The 25,456-nt window shown below is 57.1% G+C and overlaps 3 protein-coding genes across 6 annotated transcripts in view; 2 read left to right on the forward strand and 1 right to left on the reverse strand.

Moving 5' to 3' along the window:
* The window catches only part of CEP85 (centrosomal protein 85), a 38,006-nt gene extending 31,089 nt beyond the window's left edge, over nt 1-6,917 (forward strand). Inside the window, exons 12-14 of the mRNA XM_061148276.1 lie at nt 3,384-3,491; nt 4,676-4,901; nt 5,216-6,917. Of these exons, the coding sequence (XP_061004259.1) occupies nt 3,384-3,491; nt 4,676-4,901; nt 5,216-5,376 (495 nt within the window). The 3' untranslated portion in view covers nt 5,377-6,917. The remainder of the gene's footprint in view (nt 1-3,383; nt 3,492-4,675; nt 4,902-5,215) is intronic.
* A 1,188-nt stretch (nt 6,918-8,105) lies between these two features.
* SH3BGRL3 (SH3 domain binding glutamate rich protein like 3) lies at nt 8,106-9,576 on the forward strand. The gene is made up of 3 exons (XM_061148277.1): nt 8,106-8,276; nt 8,847-9,014; nt 9,128-9,576. Exons 1-3 carry the CDS (start codon nt 8,229-8,231, stop codon nt 9,191-9,193), a joined length of 282 nt encoding a protein of 93 aa, XP_061004260.1. The 5' UTR covers nt 8,106-8,228; the 3' UTR covers nt 9,194-9,576.
* A 741-nt stretch (nt 9,577-10,317) lies between these two features.
* UBXN11 (UBX domain protein 11) overlaps nt 10,318-25,456 on the reverse strand; it is a 32,573-nt gene continuing 17,434 nt past the window's right edge. For 3 of the 4 annotated variants that reach the window (XM_061148280.1, XM_061148282.1, XM_061148278.1), the window contains 11 exons: nt 25,258-25,358; nt 24,759-24,813; nt 24,164-24,240; nt 21,762-21,870; nt 14,305-14,519; nt 13,949-14,026; nt 12,869-12,986; nt 12,642-12,745; nt 10,781-10,854; nt 10,564-10,704; nt 10,318-10,483 (listed from right to left, as the gene is read on the reverse strand). In XM_061148280.1, coding sequence (XP_061004263.1) covers nt 10,327-10,483; nt 10,564-10,704; nt 10,781-10,854; nt 12,642-12,745; nt 12,869-12,986; nt 13,949-14,026; nt 14,305-14,519; nt 21,762-21,870; nt 24,164-24,240; nt 24,759-24,813; nt 25,258-25,358 — 1,229 coding nt within the window. In that variant the 3' untranslated portion in view covers nt 10,318-10,326. The remainder of the gene's footprint in view (nt 10,484-10,563; nt 10,705-10,780; nt 10,855-12,641; nt 12,746-12,868; nt 12,987-13,948; nt 14,027-14,304; nt 14,520-21,761; nt 21,871-24,163; nt 24,241-24,758; nt 24,814-25,257; nt 25,359-25,456) is intronic. The other variant, XM_061148281.1, reaches the window with a different exon arrangement.

Here is a 25,456-nt window from a genome sequence, read left to right on the forward strand (position 1 = left end):
CAGGTTCTCTTTGGATTCTTAAAGAGGTTTTCACACCAAAACAGGTGAAATGCACTTCCACTGAGGAACAGCTGAAAGCTCAGTCCTACCATTGTCATCATGTGGGTCTATTTAGTTCACAGATTTCAAATCCTCTAAAGAGATAGTCAGACCTAGTGAGTGTTTACTGGAGAAGGCAATGGCAACCTGCCGGGGTCCAGCCTCGGCAGGATCCAGGGGGTACCCTCAGGATGAACGGCGTCGGTGAGAGAGAGAAGACACGTGAGACTAGCCTTGATAGGGCCAAGTCTGTGTTTTCCTTTTTTGACAGCCGGTTTTATACCCTTTCACAGAACGTTTTCAAGGTACAAGATGCTTACTCATGATTACACAGGATTAGCATTACATCATTTTGATTTTTAGGAAAAGCAGGATTTTTTTGCTTTCTAATTCTATAGTAATTCTTAGCACCTGATCTTCTGGCCTTGGGGCTATTAACATTTTATGCAGGTCAGGTGATTGTAAACCTATTTTCCGTTTTTATGGTGACCTTAACTGAAAGGTAACAGTGTCATAGGGAAATAGTACAGAGTAGAATTATATTCTTGTTAATACAAAAATTAATCTTTCTGCAAAAGTTGTCAGTTGCATTTATCTAAGAAGTTTACCCCATACTGACTCTGCGACTTTGGTGAGGCAGCTTCTGCCTAGCACTCCTGACTGACAATTAACAACCATCTTATTGTTACCACACTAGGACTAAGTTCTTATTTCTCTAGATCTTTAACTATATTAACAATGGTTTTTATAACACAACCTTAGCACATTAAAGGCAAAAATACAGCAAGCAAAAACACAGCAAGCAAATCACAACCCAATAACCACCTATAGAATAATTTTTCTTATGTTTTCTAATAGGACTCCTTTACCCCTTAAAAGGGCTCTATATCTATTAGGGCTTTTATATAATCAGGTTCTTTATGCTATTTTATGATTAGGATATTATAAGCAATCATGCATATTAGTACCAAGCGCATAAATGCATTTGGCAAACAAACTACCAGCAAAGGAGTTTAAATTAAAACACTCCTTTCACCCTGAATAATCTCATAAAATACCACCACCTGGGAAACTTATTGATTAAAGTTCTAAATTGATTCTTATTTGGGAAGAGATCAGGGAACGCCTTCCTGCTTGTGTCAGAGAAATTAGGGAGTAGTCCATTGAGGCAGGCATCAGAAAGACAGATATTATCTTTAAGGTGAGGGCCGGGGGCAGCTTTTCAAAATCCCTGAAAACCTGATCTGCCTTGCCTGTCAGGCTTTCTCCTCGTGACCTTGTCATGGGTGGGATCTCGTGAGCTGGCCTTTTCGAAAACCCCTGAAAACCTGATCCGCCTTGCCCGTCAGGTTTTCTCCCTCATGGCCTTGTCATGGGTAGGGTCTCGTGTGTTGGCTCCCGGCAGCAACCCACTCCAGTGTTCTTGCCTGGTGTATCCCAGGGACGGGGGAGCCTGGTGGGCTGCTGTCTATGGGGTCGCACAGAGTGGGACACAACTGAAGTGACTTAGCAGCAGCAGCAGCAGCAAGTATTTACATCCATTTATTTTATTATTATTATTATTTTGATCTCACTGTGCAGCTTGCAGGATCTTAATTCTCTGTCAGAGATTGAACGTGGGCCCTTGGCAGTGAAAGCAGGGAGTCCTAACCACTGGACAGTCAGGGAATTCCCTACATCCACTTAAAATCCGAGGCTTTTAGTAGTTTTTAATGGATCTCAAAGTATGTTTCCTGGAACTCTTGACAACATTTTATTTATTTATTTTTAAAATATTTATTTATTTTTGACTGTGCTAGGTCCTTGTTGCTTTGAGAGGGCCTCCCCTAGTTGGAGCAACTGGCTGCCGCCCTCTGGCTGCAGCGTGCAGGCTTCACGTCGCAGTGGCCCCTCTTGTTGCAAAGCACAGGCTCTGGGGCGCGCAGGCTTCAGTAGTTGCGGCGCAGGGGCTTGCTCACCTGCCCCAAGGCATGTGGGATCTTCCCGGACCAGGGATTGAACCGGTGTCCCCTGCATTGCAAGGTGGATCCTCAACCACTGGATCACCAGGGAAGCCCTCCACAACATTTTAAGTGTATATTTACCCATGGTGAGACTTCTCAGACAAATTAAAATGTCAGGTGAATTTGGTAGAATTAGGTGGGTTCAAAATGGTCACCTTGGGTCTTTCGTGGTGGTGAGACGTTCTCCTTGGCTGTTTAATTTTTTATTAAAACAAAATGGAAAAGCTCAGAAATATTATTTATACTTATTTGTCCAAATCAGTTTCAAAACCAGAGGGAAATTGGAATGAACAGAATGAGAGGCAAAAGATAACAAGTCTATATACCTCCCTCTCCTGACCCTGACCACCCCTATACACATACACACACATATACATAACTAGATTAGATGACTGAGAGAGTGCCCTCTACTTCTCATCTCTGTCAAAAGCATTTAATACACAGTGCTTTCCTGGCAGCTCAGTGGTAAAGAATCTGCCTGCCAATGCAGGAGACGCAGGTTCAATCCCTGGTTTGGGAATATCCCCTGGAGAAGGAAATGGCAACCCACTCCAGTATTCTTGACTGGGAAATCTCATGGACAGAGGTGCCTGGTAGACTACAGTCCATGGGCTGGCAAAAGAGTGGGACACATCTTGGTGACTAAACAACAGTTGTCAAGGGCATTTGGCTGTGAGCTCCTCAAAGACGGGAATTGTTTGGTATTATTTTCTGTATACCTAGTGCCTGACAGTAGTAAGTGCTCAATAAATAATTGAACTCAACTGAATAGACATTCCTTGCCCTCGAGAAAGTTATGGTCTAATAGAGAGAGGAATCAAATGCACAGCCAACAAATGTACTCATGAGCCATGAGTATTAGTAGCAGGGCAAGGTTGGGATTAATTGAATCTGATTTGCAGATGAAGGAAGGTTGAGGTGGGAAGTTTCCAGGTGACTGGCAGAGCAGAAGGGCATTCTGGGCAAAAGCGAAGAGAAGTGAGCAACAGTATTGGCGCTGGAAGCTTTGGGGATGAAGGCCAGTAGTCAGTCCGTGTGACTAGAGTGGAGGCTCTGTGGCGGGTTAAAAGAGGTAAAGATAGAGAAATAGGTGAAGGCCAGGCTGACCTGTAATAGAATGCTCTTCTGAGGAGCCTGACCTCGGCTGGTACATGGTCAGGGGCTCGAGAAGGGTTTTGATGGGAAGTCACAGATCAGGGTTGTTCTAAAATAATCTCTTAGCAGCAGTGTGTGGGCAGGGTGGGGCTTTACTATTATGTAGTCTAGACCAGAGGCGATGTGGTCTGACCCAGACTTGTTACCTCTGATGTGTTCTCCCACCCTCCTTGCCATGGGATTCAGAGCCTAGAGCAGGAAGTGGCTCAAGAAGAAGAAACAAGCCAGACCCTGAAAGAGGAGGCCCAAAGGAGGGAGATGGCCCTGCAGCAGCTGCGCGCAGCTGTGAAAGAGGTGAGCAGCACCAGGCCTCCTGGTATTGTCTTTACAAACCTCATTTCTCTGTGTACTCTACCCATCCCTACTCCCAAAAGACCCCCCCACATTTTAGGAGGTCTCTACTAAGCTGTTTTGGAAGAGTAAGAAGGAACATTGCATCATCCTTTATATTAAAGGTATCATTCTTTATATTAAAGGTCCTAGGCCTATCTTTCACCGTAATTATCCAGTAATGCTTTTTGGATATGGAAAATCATTCTCTCTTATTTTGTCTTCTTGCTGTGATGGGTTTGTGGGGTTGGGGATGAAGGGTTCAAGAAGACTGAAAGTTTGGTGATCCTCCTGGAGTAAACAGAACTGTCAGCAGGGGGCGGTCAAGGTCACTGGCCAAGTGGAAGGAGTCTCCCAGAGCAAAGATGGTCATATGGCCCAGTGTGGGTGAAGGGTTGGGACTAGTGGAGGAACTCTATTCCTTGTCTTTAAAACAGAGTAGTGGTAGGAAGGGAAGGAGAGTGTGTTAAGGATGTTGTGGGAAAGGGAGAGAAAGAGACACAGATAGAAGTGAATGAGCTGGTCTCTGTAGTGAAGCCTGACTCCACCGAGGTGAAGGACTGAAAAGGCAGGACACATTTCAGCACTGTGTCCTCCAGGTCAGCAGCCTCTTTAGCCCCCTAACCTTCACCTACCCAGTGGCCACTAGCTGTCATGTTGCCTTTTTTGCCCACTTTATTCCTCTGACACACACTGATCAAGCTGGCTGATGGCCACTTTTGTCAGGGTGGCAGGGAGAGATTGAAACCAGTGTCTCCTCAGATTTCACAGTTCACGTTAAGCCTTCTCTAATAGCCTGGCTAACAGAGTTGGCTGAGGGACTGGCTTCAGATAGAGTTCCGAGGAGCAGGAGTATCTTCTCTGGTTCCTGAACAGAAACCTGGAGGCTACTGACTCAGTCTGCTGGGGTGCAGCCTCCTCCCCAGTGCTGCGGTCCTGTGGGCCCAACTGCCTGCAGGAGAAACTCAGCCTGACATGATGGGGGAGGGGGCAACGCAAAGCCTGTTGCTAGGAGTGGGGAGGGGGGAGCATTGCCTTTGACTCATAGCTTCCCCTCGACATACCATATACGTATATCCACATTCGTGTGCAGTTACTCTGCTTCTCCCTGGGCCTGAGTTAACGTGCTCACCTATCTGTCTGCTCAGCTTTCAGTACAGAACCAGGACCTCATTGAGAAGAATCTGACGCTCCAGGAACACCTGCGACAGGCCCAGTCAGGGTCCCCATCTTCATCAGACACAACCCAGCTGGCATTTGAGCTGCACCAGGAATTGGCCAGTTGTCTTCAAGATCTGCAGGCTGTCTGTAGCATTGTGACCCAGAGGGCCCAGGGCCACGATCCCAATCTCTCCCTGCTCCTGGGCATTCACTGTGAGTCCTTAGACCAGTCTGGGACCTAGGAGAGAGTGGCTTTCATGCTCCTCTCACCCCTATCTACCTTTCCCAGTTAGATGTTCAGTAAATCTGTTCTGGAAGCAGGCATCCTTATGGGTACCTGGGTGTCGGACAAACAAAAAAGTGGCCCTTAGGCAACAGGATTTTTAGCCCATTATCCCTAGCTGTTTTGTAAAAAGTGCCATGTTCCAAGACCACAGGCCTTAGGGTAGTGCCTGTCTACACTACCCCCTCCACATGGAAGTATCTTTTGACTTATTAATATTCTGTCAAAATGTTCTCTTCCCCAGCTGCACAGCACCCAGGGACTCAACTAGATTTTCAGAAGCCAGATGTGATCAGGAGGAAACTGGAAGAGGTTCAGCAGCTACGCCGTGACATCGAGGACTTAAGGACCACCATGTCAGACAGATATGCCCAGGACATGGGAGAAAACTGTGTCACGCAATGAGGAGTGCTGGGGGTGGACAAGCTGTGTTCCCCCAGGGAGAATCTGGTCTGCTGAGAGCACCGTCCAGCAGGTCCTGCCCTGACAATCTCTTGCCTCCTATCTGCTGCTATTCCCAGAAAGAAGGGGTGGGAGGGAGGAGGTATGAGCCTGCATGTGGGGCCAAGGGCCGATGAGAGAATTTTTTTTGTCCTGCCCAACTCTGGCTTTACCTTGTTGGGTTGCATTTATCCTGTCATCCTGATTCACTCTTTTAGGGTGAGTTACTAATTAACTTGCAGGTAAATCCTCACAGACTGTTCCCAGTAGCAAGCTGATGTCAAAGGCAAACAGGCTGTTAAACTCCCTTCTCCATCCTTTGGGATGGATCCACATTCATTCCCACTCTGTACTTGGTCGTGCTGATGCCCAAAGTTCCTTAGAAGGGCCAGGAAAGGCTGAGTACCAGTAACAGTAGCCATTTGAGAATCCTCCGGCCCTCTGTGCCAGCCTTCCTGGGACCTGAGCTGGCTCTGGACTTTCCTAGGCCCAGGCCCACTCCTCCTTCCTCAGGGCTCTTGTTCTCACTGATGCCTCAGGGTGATCTGTTCATTAGCAAAGTATTTGCTAGGATTGGGGGCCCAGGGATTATACCCAGGGCTCCTTCATCTGTGCTACCATGCCTGTTTACAGGAGACCCACCGGAGCTGCCCCGTGCCCCTGGGGCGCTGGTCATGTAGTCAGCACAGCCCCTTTGTCCTTTGTTCTCAGGCTGGCCAGGTAGCTCCTTCTTGGGCTTTGAGTGCAAACTCTTCTCTGTGGTTCTGGGTTTGGGCAAGATTTTCCCCTAGGATACCACAGGGCAACTGTCAAGCTGCTCACCCCCTTCCCCCAAGGCTGGGGCAGCGCCTGGCCTTCTGATTTGTGCCTCTCTCGTGTTTGGGGATGGGGGTCCTTTCCCTTTCCTGCTCTGGGCTCCTTGAGAGTAGCCAGTACAGGTCAGCTTCAAGGTATAGCGTTTTGTGTTTAGTTGTTTCTCTGGGGCCTTTGGACCTCTGCTTTCTGGTTTCTCTTGCCTCTGTTGAGAGAGCATCTTGTAGTTGTTTGTGTCTGGTACTTGGGCCAGCTCAAGGTTGCCTCTAGATCTGGAGCAAGGCCAAGCCAGGGCTGTGTGAGGGGGGAGCCCTGAGCAGTTCAGGAGTTCAGAGCCAGCCACTGGGAGATTGTTGCTAAGCTTTGGGCTAGCAGGGCAGCATCCTGGACCTCACTCCCAGGCCTGAATGAGAGTCCTTCTTAAGTGTTTTTACAAGTTGGTGTTTTATTTATGGAGTGACTTAACCCTCCATTCAGAGCATCCCCACCCAGCTGTCCCCCCAGCCTCTGGGCTCCTGCCTGCTAAAAGCAGAGCTGCCCGGTTGGTCTCCACCCTGAATTGGGAGCCCAGCCACTATGCTCACGGGTATTTTTCCTCATAAAGTTTATAAGCAGTTATTTATATGAATCCTTGTTATGTCAACTGGTTTGTATTGCCTATTTTGTTTACAAAATAAAAATTTAACAAACTCCTCAGTTTTCCATTGCCTTCCATCGCCATCATCTCATACTCCACCCCTCATTTTGGCTTCTTGAGGCCAAAGCCTGGGTGTTTAGCCAAGTTCTCCAAACAGCAGCAAAGAGGGAACTTTGGCAGGTCCAGCCTCCTTTGTATCTCTACCACTTCTGCTCCTTTGTCTGTGGATACAGATAAGATCTCTTCCCACAGCACTTTCTATTGGGTGATGCTGCCCTGAGTCATAAAGCAAGTTTGTCATTGAGTTTCAGTAATCCAGACAAGGAAGTCTGCTGCCTGTGGGTTGCTGCAGGGAGGTGGCTTCCCCAGAGCCAGGCGGGGCAGTGTTTGCCTCCAGGAGCTAGGCTTGTCTCCCTGGGTTATTCTCGGGGCTCTGGGCCTGGGAAGACTTCTGAGGGGTGTCATGTCCCACCCCAGACAGATGGCTGAGTCTCCAAAGTTGGGCTGGCTGCTGCCTCTGTGCTCCCTGCATTTTGCTGGAAGTAGGAGTTTTGGAGGGCCATCTGCAGCATGAAGTCGGGTGGGGCTGGGGCCACCCCAAGACCAGCTGTGGATTTTTAACAAGGGCTCAGCCAGAATCGGGAACCCTGCTGCCAGCCTCTGCCTCCACCGGGTCCAGAGCTAGAAGCCTTTCTCACCTTGGCCCCCATTTGGCTCTTTGAGGACGAGGCTCTGTCTCGGCCACCACCCTTACTTGTCTGCACCTGCCTATCTGAGCGGAGAGGAGCTCTGGGGAAAACTCGCAGCGACGGATTATCACGTCGCTGCCGTGGCGTGCCCCGCAGGGTTAGCTATGTGTGGGTGGCCCCCAGGACAATGCTCGACTGGAACCAGGTTCCCTAGGCGGGGAACTGAGAACAGCCCGAGCCTTCAAAGCCCGGAGCTGAGCAGCGGCGTCGTGGCACCCGGGGGAGGGCAGCCAGTTGGGTGCAGCAAACCTGGGCGAGGCTGAGGCGGCCTCTGCCAAGCCCCTGCCCCCGCCCTTTCCATCAGATCGCTCCCTGGCCTCACACTGTGAGCCCCAGGCCGGGGAGGGCTGAAAGGGGCGGCCCTGCGTGGGACGCGGGTCCCCGGCGCGCCCAGTCCCCAAGGGGGAGGGGAGGGGGCCCGGTGGTGCGCGGGGCGGGGTCGCGCAGGCCCCGCCCCGGCCGCGCGCTTGTCCGCGCCGCCCATTGGTCCCGAGAGCGGTGACTCGCGGGCTGAGCAGGAAGGAAACCGCTCCCGAGCGCGGCGGCCTCGTCTCTAGGCCGTGCAGCTGCTGCCACCGCCGTCTGTCTGCCTGTCCTCCCGTCGGTCCACCCGCAGCATGAGCGGCCTGCGCGTCTACAGCACGTCGGTCACCGGCTCCCGCGAAGTGAGTGCGCGCCCTGGGCTAGAGCGCGGGCGGCGGTTCCGGGGCTCTGGACCCGGCGCCTGGGACCCGCCCCCAGGGTGGGGGCGCCGAGGTGCTGGGCATGGCCTCCGGAGTTGGGCTGGGGGCAGGTTCTGCAGCCCCATCCTGAGCCTTGAACATTTCCTGAGGGCATCCTGGGTCCTCCGCACCCCCACTACGAGGCCAATCCTTGACCCTGTCCTTATCTGGCCCTTCCTCTCTCCACTGTGTCAGTACTTGGGGCGGGGGTGGCCCCTCACCAGCCTCCACCCAGGCCTGCCCTGCTTTCCCCTTGCTGAGCTCCTGGCTCTCCCCACCCTGAATTTCCCTCACCTACCTTCACCCTGACGCTGTTGGTGGCCCCTCTCTTCTCCCACACCACCACAAGCCTGACTCATCCTCCCAACTCCCTGTGGCCAGAACCCTCCCCTAGGGTGTGGAAGGGGACAGGGGGACCAAAGCTTCTGGCCACAGCCCCTTTGTCTCTGCCCAGGGTTCTCCCCCTAAACCTTCCAGGCTGCTCGCTAACCCCTACCCGCCCTCTGCTCCCAGATCAAATCCCAGCAGAGTGAGGTGACCCGCATCCTGGATGGGAAGCGCATCCAGTACCAGCTAGTGGACATCTCCCAGGACAACGCCCTGCGGGACGAGATGCGAGCCTTGGCCGGCAACCCCAAGGCCACCCCACCCCAGATTGTCAACGGGGACCAGTATTGTGGGGTATGGGCCTCGGGGGTGGGGGTGGAGGGAGCGTTACAGGAGGACACCAGCTGGAGGCAGGCCTGAGACAGAACACCAGCACCCTGGTGACCGCTTCTCTTCCCCTCCCCTAGGACTACGAGCTCTTCGTGGAGGCTGTGGAGCAGAACACACTGCAGGAGTTCCTGAAACTGGCCTGAGCCAAGTCCTCCCCCCGGACCTCGTCGTCACTCCCCCCCAGCCATCACCCCGGCCATGAAGGACCTTGTGACCAACTCCCTGTTACTCCTAACCTTCTGAACGGGGAGCCCCTCCCCTCAACCCAAGACCCCTTCTCCTCCCCTAACTGTAAGCCCCCTCTCCTCCATTCAGCAGCAACATTCCTCACCCACCGGTCTCAGAAATTGTCTTAAGCAACAGCCCAAGTGCTGGTTGTCCTCAGCTCGGTCCTGAGGCTGCCACCCTGCCTGGCCCTGGCTGATGGGCACCTCTGTTGATTCCATTAGCCAGGGCTCTGCCAAAGGCCCCGCAATCCCCATCCGGGAGCACCACAGAAACAATTAAATGTTCCATTCCATTGGCACCGTGTCTGTCTGGTGTGGTCTGGGCCTCCCAGGTCCCGGCTCTGAGCAAAGCTGGCGGTAGATGTGATTGTGCTGAGGCTGTGCTCGGCGGGCAGGTCGACTGGCAGTCCTGTGTGGCACCTTTGTTGTGTGACGGTGCATGTGTTTGGATATATGCCCAGCACACACACACACACACACACACACACACACACACAACTGTGTTGGACTGTTGGTTTCTAGAGATACTGGGGGTGGGTCAGCCTGCAGTGCGTGTGCATGTGGTGGTGTCCATGACGCGCTTGTGGCCTGGTGTGCACTGCACGTTTGCACGCCAGTCAGTAACAGGGCAGTGCCCTGTGCCCTCCTGCCTATGTCCCGGCAGCTCAGCTCGGTGTGGGGGTGTCGTGGAAGTGGGTGCCCGGGTGCAGTTCTGCCAGGGCGGGGGCAGTGGCTCTGGTGCAGTGGGAAGTGTCCCTTCGTGCTTGTGGTCCTGTGCGCGTCTGGATGCAGGGATCTGCTGGCTGCACGCTGGCCCAGGAGGCGCTGGGCTGGGGCGGGCCCGGGCCCTCCCTCCCCTGGAGCAGCTTAGCCCTCCGGGCAGAAAGAGGAACCTACAGGACAAAGACCCAGGGCCAGGCCCGCCAGCTGGGGCTCGGGTTACAGAGCGGCGGGTGGGCACCGCCCCCTCCCCTCCGCAGAGCTAGCGCAGCAAAGCTGCCCCGCCAAGAGAGCCTCGCGGAGCAGCCGGTATGGGGCCGGCGGGTGGTTTATTTGGGGCCGGGGGCGGGCAGCGAGGCCCGGCGCACCCGAAGCAGTAGCGTGGCGTTGGGCACTAGGCCCGCGGCCTGCAGTGTGAGCGCGTCGTCGTTGTAGACTGTGGGCGGGAACGTACTGAAGATCTCGAAGGTGGTGGGCTCCACGGCCCTGGGGACAGGGAAGCACGGATCAGGCTGGGTCGTGGCGCTTGAGCCCCACTGCGGTCGCCAGCCGCGCCCCGCGCCCACCTGGCCTGTGCGAGCAGGGCGCGCACATCGCCGACCCTGTCTTCCGGCCGCATCATCAGCAGGAAAGCCTGCTCGCCGTTCTCAGACCTGATGCGTAGCATGGAGAGCCGGGGCGCCGGTGACTCCGGAGACTCCCGGCTCCTGTGGACCCAGAGGCCGTCAGTGCTCCCCCGAGGAACCCAAGCCCAGCGTCCTCACCCCTCCACTCGGCCCTCACCTCGCACGCTCAGCAGCCAAGGCAGGCGTCTCCACCACGATCTCCTGGATCCGGACAGGCAACGGGCAGCAGTTCTGGAAAGCATTGATGGAGTGGACAGAGCCCTGGGCCCTGCCAGAGTCAGGGCCTCCCCCAGCCCCTACAGGGGACGTCTCCCTGCCCAGGGATGGATGAGACCAGTGAGCCAAAAGGGGCCCAGTGCGTAAACCCGGGCCCAAGGAGAGGAAACAGAAGGGAAGCTTGGGGAGGTGGCTCCATCATTCCCTCATTCTAGTGGGGAAGACAGAATCCAACAGACAGCGACCAGGCTGGATGCCTAACCCAACATTTCCCTAGGGAAATGACACCTAAGCTGACTGAAGGATGAAGAGGAGTTCTTAGAAATGGAAGGAGTGGGGACAAGGATATCCCAGATAGCATAGATGAGAGAAGGCTTCTGAGAAGAGGTGATATATTTGAGAGTCTGGAAAATCCCATGGATGGAGGAGCCTGGTAGGCTACAATCCATGGGGTCGCAAAGAGTTGGACACGACTGAGCGATTTCACTTTCTTTCTTAGTTCATGGGGATCAGGCTGAACTGGGAAGAAAGAAAAGGTAAAAGATGGGAAGAGGACCAGGAAGGAATGACAGGCTTTACCTAGGAACCACTGGAGGGTTTCAACAGGGAAGAGCCAAAATCCAATTTGCATTTTTAAAAGGGTACTGAGGCTGCTGGGGAAGGATGGCTGGCAGGGTGGGAGTGGAGATGAAGTCAGTGAGGGGGCCACTACAGTTTTGTCTGGGAGACACGGGAGCCTGGGCTAGGTTGGCAGGGACAGAAATAGAGAGAAGAGATGGATTTGGGAGCAGTTCTGGGGATCGACAGATCTGGCAGGACTTGGCCATGTGTGGTGAAGGCAGAGTGGGGGGTGGAAACAGGTTTGGTACCTTTCACAGGGGGAGAGGAGGGAGGAGCAGCAGGACAGGGAGTGAGAAGAGGGCATGGTGAGTTCTGCGAAGCCCAGGAAGGTGTATTTCAGACTGAACCTCGGGGGGGTGGCCTGGACTTGGGCTCACCCCCAACCTAGAGTCCCCTGACCTGCCCGCTCTTACAGCTCCCGCTCCCGTGTTGTGCCAGATGCTCTCTGGTCCCCACTCAGAGCCCTCAGCAGCTCCATCATTTCCAGGAGACAGAGGGACAGCTGGCTGTGAGGGGCTCGTCGCTCCGTGCAGGCCATCCTGAGGGCCCCCCAAGCCTGAGCCTCCAGATTAACCACTGCTCTGGTTGGCTGGGTGAGGGTTGATGGCAACCACACACACACACACACACACACACACACACACACACACAGTAAGGCCAGGGGAGCCAGGGCTGGGCTCACCTGCAGGGTGTCCCGGATCGGGCCCCGACACACACACACACACACACACACACACACACACACAGTAAGGCCAGGGGAGCCAGGGCTGGGCTCACCTGCAGGGTGTCCCGGATCGGGCCCCGACACACACACACACACACACACACACACACACACACACAGTAAGGCCAGGGGAGCCAGGGCTGGGCTCACCTGCAGGGTGTCCCGGATCGGGCCCTGACACACACACACACACACACACACACACACACACACACACACACACACACACACAGTAAGGCCAGGGGAGCCAGGGCTGGGCTCACCTGCAGGGTGTCCCGGATTGGGCCCCGACACACACACACACACACACACACACACACACACACAGTAAGGCCAGGGGAGCCAGGGCTGGGCTCACCTGCAGGGTGTCCCGGATCGGGCCCCGACACACACACACACACACACACACACACACACACACACACAGTAAGGCCAGGGGAGCCAGGGCTGGGCTCACCTGCAGGGTGTCCCGGATCGGGCCCCGAATGTCAATCACCTCGCCTTGTCGGATCACAAATTTGGGGAGCCTGTTCAGAAACTTCTCGGCAGTCATCCTGGAGCCTGTAGGGAAGACATCGGGAGCCGTGGCTGGGCGGGGACTGGAGTGATAGTGGAGGCGGCCTACCTGGAGCTTGTCGGGCACAGCACTCCCATCACCTGGCCCAGCTGCAGGGCTGAGCTCACCTGGATGCTCCATGCTGTCCAAGGGTTTCCGAATCCTCTGCAGGCCTACCACACGGCCCTCACCTGGGAACGGGTCCAGCCCATTCTCTGGGTAGACCTGACTGCGCAGGTCACTCACCTGGCAAGAAGAAAGGGAGACAGCGGCAGGCACAGCTCTTCAGCCCTGGGCTTCATCCCCACCCCTCCGTGCCCAAACAGAGGCCCCAGGAATAGGCCCGCAGGGTGGCCTGACGCAATCCCCATTTTACAGATGAGGAAGCTGAGGCCCTGGGAGAGAGCAGGAGAACTGCCATTTGTGCTGCTCCCACCCACCTGATCCTGCGCTCCCTGCAAGCTCCCCTCATCATGCCAGCTGGAGTCACAGTACTGACATCCCCCTCCCAGAGCAGGGGAGGGATGAGGGTGTTTAGGAGAGGGTAAAGCCTGGCTTGGCATGGACTGCCTCGAACACCCCCGGTCATGACTCACGGTAGTTTCCAAGCTGGGCTGGCACGCGCTCCCTCACATGCTCGCATTGTGGAACTAACGCACCACACTCGGGGACACGGCCTCAGGGTGGTCCAGTCACCCTCATCTTGCCGCCCACTGCCCCCACAGCAGGGGGCTGGCTGCACCTCATGTTCTTTAGTCCCAACATCTGCCTCCTCCCAAGGCACTGCTTTCCACCCCAACCAGGAGGTGCCAGGAGCCCCTTGGGGGGAGCCAGGTCGCTTTTGCACGGACGCTTCGCGGTCCCCAGTTGGTCCTGGTGTCCTGGACGCGGTGGAGGAGGGTCCTAGGCAGCTGAAGCCTGGGCTTTGAGGCAGCCAGCAGGGGGCGCTGCCTGCCACTCAGCCACCAGTCTTCCCTCCTGCTGCTGCTGCTGCTGGAGCCCCGGGGGTCACCGCAGCCTCCCAGCTCCCTTCCCAGCCTGGTTTCAGGTGCCCTCTCCTTCAGGAGGTCATCAGACGGTGGGAGGAGAAGGGGGATCCCCTGAGGTGGGGCAGCGCCTCTAGATGAGGTCTGAGAAAGCAATCCCACCCCCCCCTACAAAATCCCTACACTGGGAGGGAGTGAGTGGTTCTGGGAACAGCCCATCACCTTAAAGGGGACGCCATCAGGGTATAGCCGCTGGAGCTCTGAGGGGAAAAAGCCATCCAGTATGTCTCGGAGGCAGCGCTGTGGGGAGAGAGGTAGGATGAGGCCTGGGCTAGACTGCGCGGTGCCCTGCGCCCTGCTTCCTGTCTAGGTGGCAGGCTACGGAGGCTGGCTCCCTCTGTGGATACTACTCTGGAAGTAGAGCCCCAGGGCTTGGGCGGGTAGAGGTGCTTCTGAAGGCTGCGCACGAGTCTGGGATGCTGGGGGAGAGCTGGGCCCGTTTAATGGTGAGCAAGGGGTCGGCCACCAGAGCATCTTGAGGGTGCTTGGGCCCGTCTCCCCCTCGCCGTCACTCCTACCTGCGTGGAGGGATCGTGGAAGGGCCTGAAGGGCCCGTCGAACATCATGATGCCATTCCGGTAGAGCCTCAGTGGGATGGGTTCAAGGGTCCGGTGCGGCACTCTGTCGGGCACTGGCATCATCTGGGTGTCGCTGTCTCCCACCAGCTCGCTGAGATCCTTCAGGCTGGCCAGCAGCCTGTCAAAGTCCACCTCGGGGGGAACCAACGAGTCCCCTGGCAAAGCGGATAGACACCCATGAGCCTCTCTTCGGGGCTGCTGTGTGCTCCGGAGCCCTGGTTCCATGGCCCCCTCCCACGCTGGGCAGGGGACTTAGCATCTCTTTAAGTGACCCCCCTGGGGAGGGAGAAGGACAGCTGACCTAGATAATACTACTAGCTGTCTTTCAGTGAGTATCTGCTTTGTGCTAGGAGTTTACCATCTATTACCTGGTTCTCTCTTCATACCAACCCTATGCTGTAGGGACTATAAACGCCCCCATTCTCCACATGAGGAAACGAAGGGCTAGAGGTTAAAGGCTGGCCCTGGGACACACGCAGTAAGTGGCAGGAGCAGGCTTGATCCTGGGTCAGATGTGCCGGGCGCGGGGTTGGAAGCTGAACGGCACAGTGCAGCGTTCCCAGAGGTCTGAGCTCAAACCCAGCTCTTCCCCTGCTCCCCTCACCCTGGTCAAGTCATTTTACCGCTCTGCACCAGAGCATTCTCTTCTGGAAGGGGATGATAACAGTACGAGGATGGCTATGAGGATCCAAGAGGACCATGTCAGGACTCCAACGAGCATGTGTCTGTGTCAGCTACTGTTAGCAAGTCTATGGTGCACAAACGGACCTCAGGCCAGGCCAGAGGCTACGGGGCAGGGGTTATTTATCTCCATTTTCCACATGATGGAACAGGCCCACAGAGACGAAAAGTGACTTGCCCCAGGCCACTTGGCAAGTTAGAAGAAGCGGTTGACCTGGAGTCTGTTTTTCCCACCTATCTGTGCCATCAGGAGAGGGAGGTGAGGGTCAGGACAGCCACTGCCCAGAATGGACGTGGGACAGACCTTGGGTTGGACATGTATTTCTTGAGTCACAGAGCCCTTTGACAAGCTGCCAGCTTTGGCCTCTGCTTCTGAAGTAGGTTCTCCATATAGCTGTTCCTAAGCTTCATGGGGGTGCCCGTGGGGTGGCGGGGACAGTCAGGACAGGTACCAGTGCAGAAAGGGGGACAGGGCAGGTGGGATGCTGGTGGGGGCAGGCCAGGAGCCTGTTCTGTCTTTGAAGGGATCTAGCCCCCAAGTCAGTCATCTACTAGGGTGGCAAGGCTACAAGATACTGGTGACTGGGGACTGCCCTGGCAGTCCAGTGATTAAGACTCCGGGCTTCCAATACAGGGGGCGCGAGTTCGATTCCTGCTAGGGAAACTAAGATCCCACATGCCTGCCACATGGTGCAGCCAAAAGCAAACAAATGAAAACAAACAAACAAACACCGGTGGGCTTTCTGGTCCTTCTTGGAAGCTGTTTTTCACCACGACAGCCAGGGTGTGGCAGGATGTGGGTCAGGATTCTGGGGACCCAGTTCCTTCCCCCACAGAAGTGCAGTGGCTGTATGGGGGAAGTGCAGATGTGGGTGGCCCTATTTCCTGTTGCCTTTGTGGCTGCTGAAACGGTAGGCCCCAGCTGGCCTTCCCCTCTCATCTGTCTGCACCTTCTACTACTGTAGGGGCTGCACCTGCCCCGCCCTCTCCTAGGGTCCCCTGGGGCCCCCGAGATTCCCAGAAAAACTCAGAGAACATCCTGGGTATCCGTCGTATGAGTCAAAACAACATCAAGATACTATTTTCCTTTAACAACTAACTACTTTCAGGATGTCTCGGTAAACCTAAAAATAACAACAGAGAAGCTCATCACTTTCCACGCCTGCCCCTGTCCCTAGCTTATTACAGATGGGAAAGCGAGGCCCAGGAAGTCACGTGACCTGGCCAGAGGCGGCCACGCAGAGCAGAGCCAAGAGGAGCCGCCTCCTGGGGCCTGGGCTCTTTCAGGGAGCTGATGGGTCGACAGGGGGAAGGCGCAGGCAGAAGGCCAGGGAGGACGCCCAGAAGCAACAAAAGGGAAAAGGACAGTTTGCCAAGGAAATCTTTCCCAGCCAGGACGGAGAAGTGAAAGCAGGGTGGGCTGGCAGGTATCAGATGCTGCAGAAGTGAGACAAGGCGCCCCCAGAGAAGGAAACGCAGCTCTGGACAAACCAAGGCCAAAAGAATAAGGCAGGAAGAGCCAGGCATCACCCTCTCACAGCAGGGAGTGCTCAACAGAAGCCGGGCCCGACACCCCCTCAGCAACCTGGCAGCCAAGTCACATGGGATGAGGCAGGTCAGGCAGAGGTCAAGTGGGACACTTCCTCTCTGAGCTGTGCTTCTCCAGGAAGTTGAGAAGAGGGGCTGCCCTGGTGGCTCAGACGGTAAAGCGTCTGCCTACAATGCGGGAGACCCGGGTTCAATCCCTGGGTTGGGAAGATCTCCTGGAGAAGGAAATGGCAACCCACTCCAGTACCCTTGCCTGGAAAATCCCATGGACAGTGAGTGGAACCTGGTAGGCTAGAGTCCATGGGGTCCCAAAGAGTAGGACACGACTGAGCAACTTCACTTTCACTTTTCACTAGACTACGTGCCAAGCCCCGAGAGGCAGGTCTTCCTGCTTCCAGGCCTGAGGAGGTGACACGCCCCAGGTCACGCCGTGTGCAGGGCCCAGGGGACCCTCGGCCTCTGGCCTCAGTGGCCATGCAGGCTGCCTCTCAGTGCTGGATCTTCAGATTCTGCTTATGGCGGGGAGGGGTTCCTTCCCAAGGAGGGGCACAGCGCAGGGAGACCCTCATCCAACTTGTGAGGGCCCATGATTTTACTTCCGGAGGGGAGTGCTGAGGCTCGGAGATGAAGCCCAAGCTCCCCGGGCCCAGCTTCCCAGAGCCTCAGGGCCCCAGCTCTGCATCTGCCATCGGAAGGCTCTGCGGGCTCACACTCTGAAGCCGTACGAGCAGGGCTACCAGTTCCCAGCTGTGGGACCCTGGGCACGTGGGCCAATGTCTCTGGGCCTTAGCTTCCTCTTCTACAGAATGAGGGCACTCACAGGCCCCACTTCACAGGGTTGCTGGGAGGCTCGCAGGAAGTGCCGGGCAGACAGAGCCACTGCGTCACTCACACCCTGCCCTCGCTCATTGCAGGGTTCGGGGCGCTCTCTCACCACCTCTGAGCAGAGGCCCCTGTCAGGAGGCCCTCGTCCCACCCCGAGCCGGGGACCCCGTTCCTCCCGGGCTTCTGGGACCCTTGGGCCCACTCTTGGTCCTTGTCACAGGTTGTTATTTCGCCTGTCTTCCCGGCTACAGCGGCAAGCGCATCCAGCCCTGAGCCTGGCCCAGAGATGGCTGCTCAAGAAGCCCCGGATCCATTCCTCCACCCATCACCCCGCCATCCAGCAAGCATGTCCACGGCAGCCATGCTCTGCCCAGCCTGAGCGGCATGGCGGTGCCCATGCCCCGGGCTCTGCCTTCCTCAGGCTCAGACTTGAGCGAAGGAGACGGGGAGGTGAACGGCGCCCGTGGCACGTGGTTGAGTGCCACCAAGGGGGCTGCGGGGCCCACAGGAGGATGAGACCCTGCGACCACGCGCGGGCGAGTGGTGGGCCCATCCTGGGCTGGCCCCTCGGGGGGGCCCACCCTCGTGGGAGGCCCAGCTGGCTGCCCCGAAATGCCAGCAGTGCCCGAGGCACCCCGGCAGGCCCGTCCCCGGGCACCCAGGTGAAGGCAGTTGAACAGGAAGCAAACCCACTGTTCCCACACACCTGCAAGCCAGGCCCTGCTCTGGGGACTTTGCCTACAGTCACTCCGCTCTTCAGAGGAACCAGCGGGGAGAAAACAGGCCCCCAGTCTGGTCACCCCTGGCACCACAACCAGCCTGACTCAGCAGGGTCCGACCGCTTGGGCCCATCCCCCTTCATCCTGTGCAGGGGCTCCGACCACCCAGGCCAGGGCACCCAGGCCCTGCATGGACACCTGCCCCTGGCCTTTAGGTCGAGCGAGCCCCAGGCCGGCGCTCTGGAGCACAGCAGGGCCAGAGCGGTAAATGGACACAGTCGCTGGTCACTGCCTGCACATCAACCCGAGAGGACGCTCCACATACACTGGGGCACGTGGGGCTCTCCGTGGTCTGGGGGGGGCGGCGGTCAATCATGCCATCTCCTCACTTCACAGAGCAGGATGTGGACTCACAGGGGAAAGCAGTCTCCCCGCAAGGGTCCGATCTGACCCACGCCCCCCTCTTCAGCCAGGGCCTTTAAGGCTTTCACTCTAATGCAGGGCCCCAAACCACGCGCCCAGGCAGCTGCAGGGCGGCACCATGCCTGGCGCCAAGCAGGCACTCTATGCACATTTGCTTGAGCAGGTGGGCTTTGAGCTGAGCTTCAAAGGAGTGGAGAAAAAAGGGGGCAGGGCACTTGCGGGGGTGGGGGGCGGTCACAGCACAGGCCTGAGCTGGTGGGAGGCAGCCAGCCTGCCTGAGGTCTAGGCTGACCCAGTTCCAGGGGCTCAAGGGCTGCCTGGGGATGAGTGAAGCCGGCTGCAGCCCCACAGAGGCGGCAGGGTGGCTTCTGGAGTGGAGATGCAGGAGCCTGGGCTTGGGGAACAGGGTTGGGGAGGTGGGGGTGGTAGGAGGACGGCAGGAACTGGATGAGAGGTTGGAGGACTGAAGCGCTCAGAGGGGTGGAGTGAGGACTCAGAGTTGGCCGGAGCTCTCAGCCCTGAGGCGCAGCACCTGACTCGAAGGTGGTTAGGACCTGAGCTGAACGGTGCCTTTCATGTCCCTGCACACCCTGCAGCGCCTGGCATGGCCTCCACGAAGCTTACTGGTGGGACGGGGTGAACAACCTGGCCTGAGGCGAAGCCCTCGCAAGGCTTCCTCTCAAGCCCCTGGGCCCTTCGTTGGCCTAATCGACTGTCCTCCCTAAGGCAAGAGTCCCAGGCTCTAGAATGTTTGGATCAGCCTGTTTGCCTAATATGGACACCCCAGCTCACCTGTCAGCTGGCCTGCTGCCCCAGGGTCTGCAGGGGGTGGTAGCCAACAGCTGTTGTTTAGTCACTAAGTTGTATCTGACTCTTTCATCTGACCTCCATGGACTGTAGCCCTCCAGGCTTCTCGGTCCATGGGATTTCCCCGAGCAAGAAGACGGGAGTGGGTTGTCATTTCCTTCTCCAGGGAATCAGACAGCCCAAGAAATAGGCCAGAGCAACAGGGCCAGCCAGAGACCAGCTTCAGGGACCCGAGGGTCCTTGGGGCAGGAGCAAGCCGGCCCCTGGGGACAAGGCTATGGGGAGAAGAAGGGGGAAAAAACGGGGCAGTCCCTGGGGAAAGAAGCTGCTAGAAATGAGAAACATGTTGTTCATCGGGCAAGAGAGCTAAATTGAGGCCCCTCCATGTTGAAGAATCGAAAGGCAGAAGAAAGAAAGAGGACACAGATGGGGAGCGTGTGGCCAGGTGTCTTTCACAAGTGACTTCAGAGCAGCCGTACTCGGAGCAAAAACAAATAACACAGGGGAGGTAGGGGCTGCTCTCTTTTTGAGGGAAGAGGCTGGAATCCACAGAGCCAGGTCCGGAAACCAGCTGTCTGGTCTGACCTCTTCCCCAAAGGAGCAGGGAGGCCCCACTGCCCAGGAGGAAATCTGCCCTCCAACCAGTCAGCAGGGCCACGTGAGGCCTGAGCCGGCTCACCACACGGGGTGGGGTGTGTGGGGCGTGTGTGTCTGTGTCTGTGTGTATGCACGCGCAGTGCTGGCAGCCTTTGGTCCTAGACCCCAGGAGGGACATTCTTATAGCTTCTGGCAGTTGCCTGCCAGGTCTCACCTCTCATGGGGCAGAGGTCCTTGGAGACACTCAGCACTCTGCATAGGGTTCAGCTCCTGGCATGGCCTGGGCGCCACACAACCCCCCTGCTTTGCCATGTCCTAAATGGACTGGGCATCTTCCCCACAGCCATGCTCCCCAGGGTCATCCCAGGTTCCTCCTCCCCCCCTCTCTAATGTACAGTCAATCATCAAGACCATGGGTACTCTGCCTAAATCTCTGCTCTGCCCCTCCTCATCAGCCCCACCTGTATGCTGGGCAATCATATTATCTTCCAGCCTGGATGTCTGTAACCATCTCCCAATGGGCTCTCAGCCTTAAGTCTTGCCCCTTCCCTCAACAGTCTTCAGACTTAAGTGCCTCCGTTTTTCTCATCTGTAAAGTGGAATCATTCCTGGCCCATGTCAAGGCAATTTATAAAAATGCTTTAAATTAGTAAATGTGGTACAAATGGGAAATGATACTTTTGCAAAAAGGGTGAGGGGGGTTTGCCCCGAGACTTAGGGGGATCTGCCCAAAGTGCAAAAGGTGGGATGCTCATGTTTTCAGCCTGGGTTTTTTACCCAGCAGGAAACTTATGAAATTAGGACAGGGCAGTTGTCTTCCAGATGGTCCCCTGAGAGCCAAGCTCATGCTCCCATGAGACTGCCACTGCCTTCTGACAGCGGAAAACAATGAGAGCTCCCATCTGTGGACTGACGACCTGCAAGGTCAGTGCCAGGTGCCATGTCCAACTCACTGGCTCCTAATCAACTCCACGGGGAAGAATGAAAGTGCAAGTCGCTCAGTCGTGTCTGACTCGTTGCAAACCCATAGACTGTAGCCCACCAGGCTCCTCTGTCCATGGGATTTCCCAGGCGAGAATGCTGGAGTGGGTAGTGGTTCCCTACCCCACCCCCATCTACTGATGAGGAATTGGAGGCTCAGAGAAGGGAACTCGAGTATCCAAATCACACCGGGGCTAGGTGGGAGGGAGGAGGTGAGGACCCAGTGTGAGTGGTCACACTCATATCCTGGTCACACCCAGGATAACTATGACTAACTCCACAGCCTGGAGAACTACCTTCCAGGCAATGATGGAAGAATGGACCAAGCTTTCAGAACCCAGCTAGTTCGATGTCCCCATATCTCTGGAGTACATCCCTCTGGATATTAGCGGTCAAGTTAAAAAGTGGTGGCATCCCACAGAAGTGAGTGGAATCCAATGGCTTGCCACGAATGAACCTGGAGAGGCAGTCTAAAGCAGTGGCTGAGCCCTTGGATTGAGGGGCGGCTTCCGAAGTAGGGGGAGGGCCACAGCTTTTGAATGGGTGACATTTTGTAAACTATGGTGCCTGAGACAAGGGCGGTCTTACTAACATTTTGCATCTCTGGGTCCCTGGAGCCTTTAGCAACTTGAGCAAGCAGAGCGTCCGGGGTTAGGTGGTCAGTGTTGGAGGCTGGGGCCTCTCCCTCCTGCCCCCGTGATAGTGGCAAGGCAGGGGAGGCGGGGTGTGAACGAGCTGGTGTCAGGACAGCTGTGGGCCATCCGGAGCTGTTGGAGTTTCCTTTGCAGGAGGGGCCAGGGTGGACCCCGACTCTACCTGGCTTCCAGAACTTCTTGGCCGTCATCCAGTCCCTCTCATCATCCTCCGAGTCTTCCTGGTCTGTGGGCTCACCCACCCACTGCAAGCCATAGTCACCGAGGAACCGCTGGGAGGAGAGAAGCGGGAGGCGTCAGGGGACACTCGCTGTCAGCTCAGCCCCTTTCCAGGGAGCAGGTGGCATCGTGCAGCCCCCTACTTCAGGCCTCGGCCGATGGGACTGTGGGGGGATGGGGCCAGGGCCCTGGGCCACTTCCTGGCTGTGGCCTTGGGAGGCCCCTTCTTCTCCTAGAGCCTAAGGCTTCTCCTTGTAAAATGGGAGTTGCCAGGTGAAGCTTGTGAGGATGACTGACATGTCATGTCCTTAGCACAGAGCCTGGCACAAGTAGGAACTCGCTGAAGGCAGCCACGATGGCTGCGGGGGGCCGTGTGGGTCTGGCCCGAGTGTGAGGAGGGGCAGGAACGCCTCGCTCTGCAGGCGCAGAGGTATGCCCACCCGCGTGTGGCCTCTCCAGGGCTGGCCTCACAATCCTTTGCCACCGGAGGACTTCCGAGTCACCCATACTTCCTGGTGCTGCTTCCTCATCCCCACGCCTCTCCTCCACCCACTCCCGCTGGGCCTCCAGCTCCACAGCTCACTGCAGCCCCTTGCACACAGCCACATGCCCAGTGCTTAACCAGCAGGCACACTTCTCTGTTCCTCTCCTGCGACGCATGCTCTTCCTTTGCAGTTTCAGGTTTCTAGCCACTTAAAAGACCTCCCACAGGTATCTCAGACTCAAAATGAACTGGCCCAAACAGTCATGACTCCCAAAAGTCGTTCCCTCTCAGCCTTCTTGGTCAGTGGCGCTGGCTTCCTCCATCACCTGATCCTCTGCCTGCCTGCCCCCCAGGACCCCCAAGGCCTGTGGCACCAGTGCCAAAGCAGACTTGAGTCCTCCATCCGCTCTGCTCCCTCTCCCCTGGGCCAAGCCACGCCCTCTTCCTCCTGGACCGCCCAAACTGCACGTCCGCCTGCCTTCCCTGGCCCACTCCTCCCCCTGAAACCTGCCTACAGTTTCCCACACCCCGGGACTCTGCTCCCCACTGTGCCCGGCTGTGAGATGTGGTCCCAGTGGCCTCTCCCCCTCCTCCCTTTTTCGCTCCCCACAGCTCCCAGTCACGAGCCCAAGTCGGCGTGGCAGGAGGAGGTGGAGGCTTTCTTCTGTTCGTCTTGGATCCTCTTTTCCCTCATCCTCTGTATCTCTTGTCCAACGTCACCCCTCAGAGTGGCCCAAATCCTGGCTAGTCTCTGTTGCATCACCCCTTGAACTATTTCAGCGTACTCTGTACTTGTGTCTTATGTACTTGTGTCTTGTGTCTTATGTACTTGTGTACTTTGTCTGTCCCCTCTAGACTGTCAGCCCCATGAGGGCAGGGCACATAGGAAAGACTTCAGATGAGTTTCCTAAATTAAGGAAGCAATAGATGCGTGACCAGTGTGAAGGCGGGAGCCCCAGTGCCCTCTGCCCTGAGCGGACAGCCCTCGCCCCTGTGGTGGCGGCTCAGCGAAGCTGCATGGGCTGCGGGCAGTCTCCCAGCAGGCTGCTCGGGGAGTGCCTGCGCACCCACAGCTCCAGGTCGGAAGAGACCCGGGTGCGAAGGGCCCTCAGCGGCAGCTGTGGCTTGGGAGTTTGCATCTGTGCTCTTAAATTCGGTTGGGGCTTTGGAGAGCAACTCTGTGGAGAGGAGACCTCAGGAAGAGCTTCTGACAGGGCTGGTGAGGGAGTTGGGGTTGGGGGGCGGCGCTGAGGAAGCATGTGTGCCCAGGACCCTCCTTGGAGCCTAGGGTCCCTCCGGTTCAAGCCTTGCTATATGAGTGGGGGCAAGACAGGTGACCCCGAGTGAGTGCAATGCTACATCCAGAGGCAGGGAACGGCGACGACCGACACAGCAAACACACACGGCCAGGGCCGCGCCGGGCCGCGCCCAACAGGACAAAGCGTCCTTCCCTCCCTCCCTCGTGGAGTCCGTGGTCCCCCAGGGAAGAAGACGTGTGGTTCTAAGAAAGCCCAGGAGGGAGAACCTGCCCAGGTCAGGGTTCAAGGGGGTCCCCTAGGGAAGGACCTCCCGCCTCAACCTGAGACTTTGAGAGGATGAGTGAAAACTCACCAGGGGAAGGTGGAAAAAAACCATTTCAGGTGGAAGGAACGGCATTGGACCAAGGTCCTGAGGGGGGAAAGAGCTTGACAGACCCACAGAACCCGAGGCAGGCCCCGCCGTGGCCGGAGGAGAGTGGTTCAAGACGAAACTGAGGAAGCGGGGAGGGGCCCTGTGTGGGGTGTGTGCTGAGGAGACCCCAGAGAAGCGGGCTCTGACCCTGGGTCTGGGGGCAGACAGCCCTGGGCCTGCCGCTCCCTCACCTCCATCTCCCCAACTTGCCGCTGCAGCTTCGCGCACACCGTCTCCAGCTCCTCCTGCCGCTGCAGGCTCACCTTGCCTTCGGGGGGCGGGGGGGAAAGACAGGAGGGGTTCCGTGGTCCCCGCACCCAGGCTGCCAGGCCGCTGGCTTCTGGCTTTGACCAGCGCTTTGGCCCGAGGCGTACCTGGAGAAGCTGCCCCTCTGAAAACTCAAGGGATTTCCCTGAGAACCACCTTCTGGCCCCTTCCCCTGACCTTGAAGAGGGGCCCCCTGGGCTCTCGGGAGGCCACCAACCTCCATCCTCCCACCCCCCTCCCCCAGAGCAAGGCTCCTGGGGGGCGGCATTTCCTCCAGGTTTTTCTGTACTCAGGGCTGGGCTAGAGCTGTGCCCAGGAGACTCGGTCCCACACAGAAGGGCACCGTCCCGGGTGTCACCGCTCCTCTCTGGGCTCCATTGTCCAGACCACCCCCCAACCAGGACTCAGCCAGCTGCTCTGGAGCCCTGATGCTCAGGGGTCACCAGCCCCAGGGGAGGTGCAGGGACCCCAGGGAAGGTGCGAGGCTGAGCTGGCCAACCTACAGAGAAGGCCTCTTACCCTGGTGCTCCTCGAGGGTCTCCACCAACTCCTCCAAGGCCTGTATCTTCCGAGTCTGCAGCAAGGAGGTGGGAGGGGAGAGGGCCTGGTGGCTTCCAGAGCCCACGGGAGCCCCTTCCGGATGGGAAGAGCCTGCTTGAAGCCCTTGCCCCACCCTGGGCACAGCCACTGCTCCTGTATCTCAGATGAGCCCTTTTGTGGCTCCACCGAGGTGGGGGAAGGGTGCGGGGCACCCCTCAAGTGCCCAGCACTCAGCAGCCACTTCTACCACCCAACCTGAGGGTGAAGGCCTGGCTCGGAGGTGAAGACCTCGAGGCTCCGTGCTCAGGTCACAGGGACTCACATCAGTCTCAGGCCAGAGGTGGGAGGTCTGGTCAGGGAGATGGTTTGAGAACCCATCGTTTCTGGCCTACTGCAAGAGTAGCCTCACTGGCCTCCCCAGCCCGGGCCCTTCCGCCCCTCAGACCAGACCCTGGCCCTCTGCCCGCTGGGGCCCCACCTTGGACAGTATCTCGTCAGTCTGGGCCTTCACCTGCTGTTCCAGATCCCGCAGTTTCCGTGTCAGGGTGGCCACCAGCTCCGAGTCATGGTACACGGGGACTGCCAATCAGACAAGGTCCTCAACCCCGGCCTAGAGCTGAGGCTGATGGGGTGGGGGTCCAGAGGACGGGGGAGAGATCCCCAAACATGGAAAGAGA

This window comes from Dama dama, chromosome 8, assembly GCF_033118175.1.
Source record: "Dama dama isolate Ldn47 chromosome 8, ASM3311817v1, whole genome shotgun sequence".
NCBI lineage: Eukaryota > Metazoa > Chordata > Mammalia > Artiodactyla > Cervidae > Dama > Dama dama.

Excerpts from the sequence above, each read along its gene's own strand:
- SH3BGRL3 (XM_061148277.1), top strand. The coding sequence starts at position 8,229 with ATGAGCGGCCTGCGCGTCTACAGCACGTCGGTCACCGGCTCCCGCGAA. Across the intron at positions 8,277-8,846 it reads CGGTCACCGGCTCCCGCGAA|ATCAAATCCCAGCAGAGTGA; the intron begins GTGAGTGCGCGC and ends CTCTGCTCCCAG. Across the intron at positions 9,015-9,127 it reads ACGGGGACCAGTATTGTGGG|GACTACGAGCTCTTCGTGGA; the intron begins GTATGGGCCTCG and ends CCCCTCCCCTAG.